Raw genomic sequence first — 11,073 nt, 5'->3', positions numbered from 1 at the left:
GAATCACTTATTTTCTGAGGTCTACAGTGCTACACTGCTTTGTAGCTAGTGTTTATACCTGTGAGATTATGTTTTCTTTCTTTGGTGATTTTTAGTAAAGCATTAAAAATCAGCTCTCTAAAAGTAGTATACACTTTTTGGTAGATTTACCTATTTTTATTTTCAATGTTACTATAAGTGATCTCATTTTGGTCATTGCATTTCATTGGTGACAAAGATGGTGCTGAGGCACAGAAATACAACTGATTTTTCGAGTTTATTCTTCCATCTAGTGACTGCACTATTGGCTCTGACTGTTTCTAATAGTTTATTTGTACATTCACTTGGATTTTCCATACAGGCAACCTATCATCTGGAAACAATAAGAATGTTTTTCTTCCTTTGCAAATATTATGTTTTCCTGCTTTGTCTCACTGGACTGGCTGGGCTGTCCTGCGCTATTAGAACAGAAGATGTAAGGACAGGCAACCTATGACTGATTCTTAAGTGAATGCTTCTATTCAATAGGGATGTTTGTTGGAGGGTTTTAGAAGCTAGCCCTAAAATTAAGAAAGTCCTATTGCTTCTTTTGCTAAAATCTTTTTGTATCCCCAAATAAGTCTTTTTTTTTAAAAGACTACAAAATAGTGATAGGAAAATACAGCATTAGAAATGACACAAAATTTCACTAAACAAAGTAATAGAAATTCAACAATGGTTGCTCTATTGCATGATGTTATCTTCAAAGTAGTCGTTCAGATGTCCAGATTTGCATGTTGTCAAACCACTGTCCTTCTTTTATAGACAATATTTTCCTGTTTTTTTTGTTTTGTTTTTTTTCCGGAACTGGGGATTGAACTCAGGCCCTTGCACTTGCCAGGGAAGCACTTACTCCACTGAGCCATCTCCCCGGCCCCTTTTTATAGACAATACAGTGAAGTTTTTCCTTTTTAATTTTCTAATATGGTGACTGGTATAGCATACTTGTATCACCAACTTTTAAGATTAGTAGGATTAATGTTCATTGAATTCTTTTATCTTTTAAAGTTTTTGTTACATATTTGGTTTTATCTATCTGTTTCAGTCCTTCTTTGCTTATTCTGTCTTTGTATGTCTGGGTGGACACCTGGGACTGAATTCAGGACCTGCATGTATCAGATAATTGTTCTACCTACAAGCTATAGCATAACGCTGGGGTTTGGCCATAGTGTCTTCTACTGCTGAGCTACACCCCCAGTCCTACTTTTTTATTTTTTAATTTTGAAACTGAGTCTTTCTAAATTGGCCAGGCTAACCTCCAAACTGTGATCCTCTTGCCTCAGCCCCGGAGTAGCTGAGTGTACAGGTGTGTTCCATCCTGGGACCTGTCTTTTGTTTTAAAAACTCACCTCAGGCGGCTTGCCATTCATTATGTCCTGTGGACACAGAGCTCTGCTTCCTCAACATCTGGCTCACACAAAGGGCCCTGACCTACCAGAGTGGCCAGCAAGGCTGGGCACAGAACACACCCAACAGATGGGAGGCTGCAATCTGCTGAGGGGGGCGGCCTTCCACAGGCTCGGATCACCCTAGCGCAGCTTGCTCAGGGAGCCAAGCTATGTGGACCCTGAGCCACTTCTGTGCCTAATCAGGTAGAGAATTCTGAGAACTAGGTCAGGATACCACAGTGGGGCTCAGCACAACTACTCACGTCCTGGAAAGAGAGGATGGATCCATTTACCACTTGCTGTGCAAACTGTCAAGTTCTTTGCCCTGGGCCCCTGAGCAGCAGCACAGTCCTTAGTATACACAGGTGCCATCTGGGCCCAGCACAGCCCGCCTAGGACTTGGGGACAGGCCGCCTGTGCCACCTTGCTGTGCTAGGGAGCAACAAACTCCCTTCCCCTGATGCACCCAATTCTACTGTTTATGCCTAGCACTCCCTGTTTGTTTCATGAACTTTGGATTCCTATTACTCCTGGCCATTCCTTAGATTAGTGTTCTTTCCTGACAATGTCCCACTTTGTTAGAATATATTTTATTTTTTATTTATGTATTTGGTACAGGGTCTCACTATGCAGCTCAGACTCATAGTGATCCTCCTGTTTTCAGCCTCCCCAGTGCTGGGATTACAGGTGCGCACCAACAGGCCCAGTCTTGGTGGCCAGCTTAGCGCGTCTGGGGATGGGGCTGGTACAACATGCAGGACTGGGGATCAAACTCTGAACCTTGTGCTTGCCAGGCAGGTGCTTAGACTGCTGAGCTATCTCCCCAGCCCTGTTACATAATATTTCATTAGATGATAAGATATTTTCTGTGTTCCATTTTGATGGTAACCCAAATTCACACTCCTTGAGAATCACAGAGGGACCTCAACCCTTCCCCTGCTCGGTGGACTACTGACAGCATAATGACCAGCATGGGTAAGGACTGACAAGAGTGTGTAACCTTGAACTCACTGTGTCTCTTGGAGAACAGTTATGGGGGTTTCCTGAAGGATATTCGTTCCCCAAAACCCATTCCCACATGTCTGGCAGACTATCAAAAAGGCACACAGCAGAACCATGGTGTTCGGTTCTCCTTTTGAACCGCGTGTGCTGAATTGTTGTTTTGTTACAGGATAACATCTGAGGCTACACTGAGACTCTCACGTGGACCGAGCCTGTGAGTTGCACGTATTATGTGTACGTATAGAAACCAGGTTCAGTCTTTTCTAGGGAATGAAGTTATAAATGAATGTGAGTTCATGAACAAGGGAATACAGTTTGAGAAGTTGTGGATCATCCAGTTGGGTTTTCCGGTATAGGGACATACAAAGAAAGCACAGGAATCACAATTGTTTGAACATCATTGATATGCCAACCCTTGGCCAGGCGCTTTACTAACTTTGTATCATTTAATTCTTCACATCGTTCCCATGGGGTGGGTATTGCTGGGCCCATTTTACAGATGAGAAAATTTGGCAGAGAGGTAACCATCGTACACCAGCGACATCAAGATTCAGACTCAGAGGTGTCTGATTCTAATACCTGTGTCCTTTCCAGGACTCTCTGCTGTCACGTTATCTAGGAAGTGCAATTCCTTCTGTTTCTCAGCAGCCCTCAAGATGAAAACCAAGGAGGGCCAGCCTAACTGCTCCCTCCTCCCGGCTGGGTTTGCCTTGAAATTTCTCCTTCACGTGCGAGTCCCTGCTGCCATCTGCTGGAGGCCTCGCTCAGCAGAGGGATTTGCAAATCCCTCGATCTTTGTGAAGGTGAAATCGGTGGGCTTCAAAAAGAGGCAAGAAGCTGACCGTGGCCAACAGGCCAGTCAATGGAGTAAAGCCCTGTGGGAGAAGTAACGCTCCTCCGCATTCCTGGAGGAAGCCTCTCGTCTCCTTTGCAGCCGCTGTCAGTTTTTGCCAGATTTCACTCATCTCCAGGTAATGAGAAAGCCCAGGTTCGGCATCCGGCCACCGACACTTAGATGGTGGTCTCGTGCCAGACTGGGAAGTCCAGTTCGTAACAGTGACCCCCACCTTGACAACCAACAAGCCACAGGCAGCACAGATGCCTGGATGAAGAAGAGTCTCAGCAGCTGGCCAGGCCAGACTCGGCCTCCCTGCAGACAGGAGGGACACCCTGGGGAATCGGGCCACAACACATCCTGGTCCTCACCTGGACACCTGGGGCTGCAGGTGACTCCACAGCCTTTGTTAAAAATGTCTAACACACACACACACACACACACACACACACACACACTGTGTAAAACATAACGGTTTATCATCTAGGGTAGATTTTTAGAAAAACAGATTTCTGTTTCTCTTTCCTGGGCAAAATGGGTGCGTGAGAGAACCCATCCTGGGGGGCAGACAGGGAGCTTATTTCTGACTATTAGAAAAAGAGAAAGCCGGGATTGTTGTCACGACAATTAGGAGCTCATCAAAGCCTCATTTTGCTCATCAGCCATCAGGGCCCTTGGTCCCCCCCACCCCACCCCCATGGTCCTCTAATTCAATGCTTGACTAATGAATAACTCCCTGGAACAAAAGACTTTTTCAGCCGGCTCACAGAATTATTAGAGGAGCCTTGCCTAACTGTCGCAGGCTACTCCTGTTTTCAGGCCTGTCTCTAAATTTGGTTATTCACAACCTTTATAGCTCAATATTATTGCCTAACTGTGATCATTTTCTAATTATCCTAATAATACCTATTAAATAATTCCCATTAAATCATTGGAGCTGGAGCAGCACAAGCCAGCTCAAATACAACTTAACCTAATAAGCATTGGTCATTCATTAAGCAACAGGCCAATCTCTTAAAGGGGCTAGATAGAATATTGGACGCAAAGGAATATTATTATTGCACAAATGTTATTATGGGTTAGAGTGTATTAATTTGGATGGCCTGGCTTGCATAGCTTCCGTTCGGTCTCCTTTGGGGCTGCTCTCTTTGACTTGACTCTATTTGTCTCCAGCCCCTTGTGGATTTGCATCTGTCACCCCCATGAGGACACTCAAGGAGAAAAGAGGCCCATAAACTTAACAGCGGAATTAAATTACCAATGATATAAAGGGAATGAATAGAATCCATCTTCTGGCTAGTTTGGCACACCTCTGAATACCCTACCAGCTGGCCAGATTTCCTTAGGTATCAAAATAGCTTATTCTTTCCTTCCTTCCTTCCTTCCTTCCTTCCTTCCTTCCTTCCTTCCTTCCTTCCTTCCTTCCTTCCTTTGGAGATGAGGGAGATTTTCAGAAGCTTTATAAATGGCACCTATAATTTAAATTTCAAGCAATAACAATTAGATAATTCTTTAAAAGCGTATGTGTGTGGATCCTTAATATTTTGTAAGGTAAGCGTGGGTGGCATTCTTCGAGGGTCTACAACATAGTAGACATTGGTATTTTTTTTCGCGGAACCGGGGATTGAACTCAGACCCTTGCGCTTGCCAGGAAAGCACTTATTCCACTGAGCCATCTCCCCGGCCCCTAGACACTGGTATTTTGCCCAACAACACCCCAGTCCTCCAAATGGTGTCATATAGAATGTGGAGATTATTATGACTTCTTAGGCCAGAGCAGTTAGGTCGCTCCCCCGGGACAACTGGCCTCCATGGGAAGGCACAGAATTTGAGCACACGGCTCTTTGATGCCTACAGTTCGCTTTCCCTACCATGTCAAGCGTCAGCATGTGTCGTTGACAGCCAAGTGAAACATGCCCCAGATTCCCTCTATGTCCTTTTCATTCCTGAGGCTCCCTCCAGATTCCTCAAGCCAAGCAGCAGAACCTCCTTGATTAGGAGTACTGCCATACACCAAACCAGGGCAGCTCAGCCCACCAGAAAGTCCCAAGAGCAGCTATCCAGGCGGCTCAGTGACTCAGTTCAAGCAGCAAGACACACTCTTTGTTTTTATAAAGAAGGCTAACTCAGATGGACAAATGTGGGTTTTCTTTACAAGGAAGTCCACAGAGTAATTTAGTAAGAGAAGGAACAAACGCTGGCTAATCATTTACCATGGGCTAGGTCCCGGGTGAGCTTGTAGGTAAATGTTTTCACTAATCTTTACTACAAATGCAAGGAACAGGAATGACCATCCCTCTGGCCTCACAAGCAAGAAACGGAGGCCCAGAGGGGCAAAGTCTGCCTCCCAACATTTCCCTGCTAGTTGCTGGCAAGGGAAACATGTCGCTATCGTAGCTACCGACTCTGTCTTTGGGGGCCATTTGGGAGGTTCTAGAAATAACTCTCCCACCTCTACGAGTCTCGAGCTTCAGGCCTGGGAGGGTCTGGATCTGCCTTGCTACTGTCATCATGCTCAGGTAATTTGCATTTTGAACAGAGTGGAGAGGCTTTCCCTCTACTAGAGGGTTCACCCGGTCACACTATGCACCCAGGGACATGCATTTTCAGCGTTCCATTGTTCACGTTTAGAGACCCCTGTTCAGAGACCAAGGGCTATACGGCAAAAAACCAGAAACAGCCCCCCGCAGCACACTCCAAGTGCCCCTCCCGTGCCTCAGCCATGGGGCTGCTGGGAAAGTGTCCGGAAAACATAGATGTCCTTGTCACTCTGTACCTGAGGACTCCTTGCTGGCTCCTCTTGTTAAAGTGTCTTCCGTCCTGGCCTTGGCGGCGCTGCCCCCCTCTCTGTGGACCCCCTTCTCCTGCTGCGCATTTTCCACTTCCCCTCCCAGATCCCCTCCCACGACCAGGGCCTCAGGTCCTGGGTCTGTTTTCATTGCTTTGTCCCGCTACATTGAGGCTGATCTGTTTGCATGTCTGAATCCTGAGTACACTATAAACTTCTCAAGGCAGAAACTACCACACAGACTGTGCTGGACATCTAGCACATGGAGAGTTGTCTCCAGAGGAGCACTGTGTTTGAACAGAGGAATCTGAAGCCCTCAGTGAGATGGTTACCATCCGCTGCTCTGCCTTGGGCCATGTGCTAATTAAATTAAGCACTGTGGTGGAATTTCTTCTTTAACCTTTTTTGAGACAGGACCTCACTGTGTAGCTCAGGCTGGCCTTGAACTCATGGAGATCCTCCTGCCTCAGCCTTCTGAGTGCTGGAATTACAGGTGTGCACCACCATGCCCTGCAAATCTTCATTTCTTATTTGTGATGTAGGAAACCAGGACTGTTCCCATTTTAGATGAGAAGATGAAAGTTTATGAAGCGAGTGGCTCAAGGCTTAGAAAGAAAAAGGAGAGACCAGGACTTTAACTCTGGGCCTTGAGTCACCAGCATTGCCTGAATCCTCCATGATTTCTCCTGAATTTACCCTAAATCCTACATTGCAAAGAACATTCATTTGAGTCAGCAGAGCTGGGTCTACCAGAAGTCTATTTACAAGCCCAAGGCTGATCATGGCCAGGAGGAATCTCAAATGGCAATATCAGTTTGGCTTTTAAAGAGTGAAGCAGCACAGACTTAGCGCCACCAGTCCATGGTGACAAACCCCAAGTGGATGATGGGTTTCCCTTGTGTGGCCCATACTAAGACGAGCACTATTCTCAGATGAAGGACTAGACCCACGCCTGCAGCACAGAGCTGCTCAGATGGCCACTGTACCTGCTTCTCCTCGCAAGGCCTTCTCCAGTCTCACGCCCTGGACCTCGGATGCCCTCTGCCGCTCTTCCACTTCCTCCAGCTGCCTCTGGATGGCCTGAAATGCCAGGATCACATGTCACAGGGGGCCTTGGACACAGAGTCAGGTAAGGAAAGTGATTCTGTTGCTGATTCTCCAGGAGAAAGAGTGATGTTGCTGCCCTGGTAAACTGGGCATGGACCTCTGAGCACCCCAAAGGCCACACCAAGATGCCTCCCTCTCTACTAAGTATCATGAAGCATGGAGGCAGCACGTAAGTTTAAGCTCCATCTGCCCCCAAGTAGACATTAAGACATTTTCCTGTGACACGGCCAGTCATACCAGACATTCATTTACTTTCAAAGATAGGAGCTGGGTGGTGCTTGTGGTACTGGGACTCTTCAGAGTCTACAGCCTCTGACCATGGTCATGACAAATGACCAGGCTGCAGCTACCATGCAGAGTAAGGAGTAGGGCTAAGACAAACATAGTGTCCGCTCACATTCTATGTCCCAGGAAGAACAAGACTGTTTCCTGACAAGGTGGCCTGGACAGGAGACCTGGGCCAGCTCTTGGGGCTTGGTGTTGTGGGTTGTCCTGCTCCTGTCCTTAGCTATGAACGGCACTTGCTCTTTCTTGCTCTACAGCCTGATGCCACAGTGGTACTGCCACAGACGCGCACCGTGGCTTTGTTACCAACAAGTTGTGAAGACGGGACACAAGCTATTGAGCCCCTTCAGGAGAATCTCATACACTTTACATTCTCCATGAACATCTAGGAAAGGTTGGGACCATGGTGAGGTTCAGGTCTGCATTTGTTCATTTACTTTTCTCACTAGGTAACCCTGTTGGGTCTATGAGGCACCAGCTGGGGGCGGCTGTAAGTTCTGTTTCTCCCCATCAACGAGCTCTGCTTTCTCATGCCACGCTGCCCAAGGGCGCATTCCTTGGCAGAACAGCCTTTGCACCTGGCAGAACAGGTAGATTAAAGGCAGGGGGAGCGCCTGTGTGCCACCTTCATGTACTCTGACCCTCTTGCTCCCCTTCCTTTTCAGCCCCACATCCTCCTAAATCTCCCCTGGAGTCCTGGGTGCAGGAGCTGAGCTACCTCTGGCCCTAAGAGGACATCTAACCAGGATGGCGTCCTAGCAGCCACCTGATTCTTATTTTCCCAGCTATGAGCATAGAAACCCCAAACTCAAAATGTAAAGTATAGGGGGATGCTACTGTGCTCCTTTCCTGTCTCTCTTTTAAAGACAATTCTATCTTTATAAATCCATCTCTTGGTGGTATGGTATAGAATTGCTAAAGAATAGAGACATTTCAATGACCTTACTAATAATAACTTGTTATTATCCAGTTATAGCTACCTGGTTGCTCTATACTCCTGCAAAATTCATAGGTTCAGACCCTAACTCCCAGTGTGACTGTGTGTGGAGACAGGCCTCGCAGGGAGGTATTAAAGGTTAAGTGAGGTCATAAGGGTGTGGCCTTCATCTGATAAAATCTGTCCTTGTAAGAAGAGGAAGAGACACACTAGCCTTTGCTTTTGCTCTGAAAAAGACCATGTGAGGACACGGGGGAAGGGGTGGGGAAGCACCTGTCTCCAAGCCAGGGTAGAGTCCTCACCAGACAGCACCTTGAGCTCGGACTTTATGTCTCTAAAACGGTGAAGAAATAAATGCTTGTTGTATAAGCCAGTCCATCAGTGGCATTTGCTGTGGCCACCCAAGCAGGCTGACCCAGTGGCCATGCTTTATGAGCTAAGAACTAAGAGACCAAGAAGGGTGGCCCCAGGTGCTGGCGGGCTAGGACACAAAAAGCCACTGCAAGTCTGCTCTCATTGCCCTTGAATTGGCCAAGTTTGCCAATCGGTAGCATAAATAAAGACTTGTTTTGTTCTTAGAGGTAAACACTGAAACACTCCAAGGCAGCCTGTCTTAGAAGCTGAGACAGAAGAGAGCTCGTAGGAGTTGTCTCTGTCCATGAGTGCAGGTGGCTCCTGAGTCAGCAACCAGGAAGGGTACAGGGGACTGGATTCAGACACTTCCTTCTTGGTACGAACAACTCACACCATGGTATAGTGTGGGTCTGGAATGCCCCCACAGTCCCAGGGTCACAGGCCTGATCTCAGCTGATGGTCCTCTGCAGAGAAACCTTAAGATGTAGCCCGCTAGAACTCAGGTCACTGGAGCTGTGCTTTTGGAGTAGACTCTGTATTGAGGCCCCAGTGTCTCCTCTTTATCCCTCTTCGCTCCCTGGCCACCAGAAGGTGAGCAAGGTGCTTAAGCTTGGGCGCTTCGCCATGATGTGCTGCCCCCGGCCGGCCTGGAGTAACAGGGCTGACTGATCACAAACTGGAACCTTGATGCTGTGAGACCAAATAAGGCTTTCATCTGTTTAACTTGATTATCTCAGGTGTTCTGTTACAGTACTAGGCAGGTGACCAACACCCAGGATTCCATGGGCAGACAAATGGCATAACTGGAGAGAGTGATGGAAGGGTAAATGGATTAAGTGGTCATTCCATGTCCTATTGTACAGAAATCCAAGGCTTGCTTGGGATCATCAGGTAGACAGGGACTGTCCAGACCTTCTGTTTTGGCTTTTCCTATCTCTGATAGAGCTGAGCAGAACACCTCAGGCAGAAATGACTGGAGTAAACTGCTAGGTCATGAAATCTCTGCTAGAGGCTGGATACTTAAGTCTTCAGCTAATCCTTCCATGCAGACAGCCCCTCATAGCTGTCAGCTTAACAAAGACCCAGTCGGAGGTTGGTGGAAGAATTGTGCCCTCAGAGAAGATGAAATGAAGGTAATCATTAAATGCCAGTGGGGTCTAGCAAGCCCCCAGGCCATGAGCTGGCTCTTGTTTCAGCCTTGCTTTTCAGGACCCTGACTGTGCAAGGAAAGGTGGCTGGGCGTGGTCTAGGTGGTGGCTGGGTGTGGTCTAGGTGGCTGGGCGTGGCCTAGGAGGTGGCTGGGCGTGGCCTAGGAGGTGGCTGGGCGTGGTCTAGGAGGTGGCTGGGCGTGGCCTAGGAGGTGGCTGGGTGTGGCCTAGGAGGTGGCTGGGCGTGGTCCAGGAGGTGGCTGGGCGTGGTCTAGCTCAGGACCTGGGCTCCCTGGTCCTAGAGCTCCACTAGGGATGGGGCTGGAGCCTTTAGGAGGACCACAGACCTGGAGAAGAGAGGCTGCCTTTCCCCAGCCTGCCTTCACCCCAAGCCAGTGCAGATGCTCAAAGGGCTTTCCCATCTCGATTCCGGGGACCCCGGCCTCAGGCCCATTCACTCATGTCAGGTTGGTTTTCTGACCTGAGCTTTATGAAGTCTTTTCAATTCTTCTTGCTTGACCAACTGCTTTGTTGCTTTTTCCAGCTTCCTTCTTTTTTTGAGTGTCTTCTTCTCCTATGGAAACCAATAGAGAAGAAAAAACAGGACTGAGAAAAATGGGATTGAAATTCACAAAACAGCACCACCTTTCCCATGGTTCTTCATTTCTTTATTTTTGGCAGTACTAGGGATCGAATGCAGGACCTTGCACTTGCCAGGCAGACGCTTACGCCACTGAGCTATATCCCCAGCTTTCCCATGGCTCTTAACCATTGCTTCACTGCTGGAATAATAAGGTCCGTAAGATTTTTTGCAGTGACACAAGTGACCTATATCTATGCTGCATAAAATACAGATGCCACTAGCCTATTTGGTACTGGAAATAAAGGGTAGAAAAGAAATAACATTTTATTTTAATGTAAATATGAATTTAAGTAGCAATATATAGCTATTAGGTTTGCTAATATATAACTATTAGGAGGGGTGTGTTGTGTGTGTGTGTATTCAAGTAGGAGTAGCTTCACTGAGTACTGACTGGGTACAGGAATAATATAAATAATATAAGAATTATGCTTTACATGTCTGCTGCCCTACTGCTCAGGCATGATGAACCTGGGATAGAGAGGCAGGCAAACACAGGGACACAGGCAGGGGCCGGGCAGGCAGGCAGGCAGGCAGGCAGATACACACACACACACACACACACACACAC

The 11,073-nt window shown here is 47.4% G+C and overlaps 1 protein-coding gene across 8 annotated transcripts in view; it reads right to left on the bottom strand.

Annotated features, from left to right (window-relative positions):
• Mical2 (microtubule associated monooxygenase, calponin and LIM domain containing 2) overlaps positions 1 to 11,073 on the bottom strand; it is a 231,139-nt gene that overhangs the window by 15,469 nt on the left and 204,597 nt on the right. For 6 of the 8 annotated variants that reach the window (XM_023719407.1, XM_023719410.1, XM_023719408.1 and 3 more), the window contains 2 exons: positions 10,344 to 10,436; positions 7,018 to 7,111 (listed from right to left, as the gene is read on the bottom strand). In XM_023719407.1, coding sequence (XP_023575175.1) covers positions 7,018 to 7,111; positions 10,344 to 10,436 — 187 coding nt within the window. The remainder of the gene's footprint in view (positions 1 to 7,017; positions 7,112 to 10,343; positions 10,437 to 11,073) is intronic. The other 2 variants (XM_023719405.1, XM_023719406.1) reach the window with 1 other exon arrangement.

This window comes from Octodon degus, unplaced genomic scaffold (assembly GCF_000260255.1).
Source record: "Octodon degus isolate 3935 unplaced genomic scaffold, OctDeg1.0 scaffold00067, whole genome shotgun sequence".
In the NCBI taxonomy this organism is placed as follows: domain Eukaryota; kingdom Metazoa; phylum Chordata; class Mammalia; order Rodentia; family Octodontidae; genus Octodon; species Octodon degus.
Note: the sequence above shows the minus strand (reverse complement) of the source record. Positions and strands in the feature narration are given on the sequence as shown.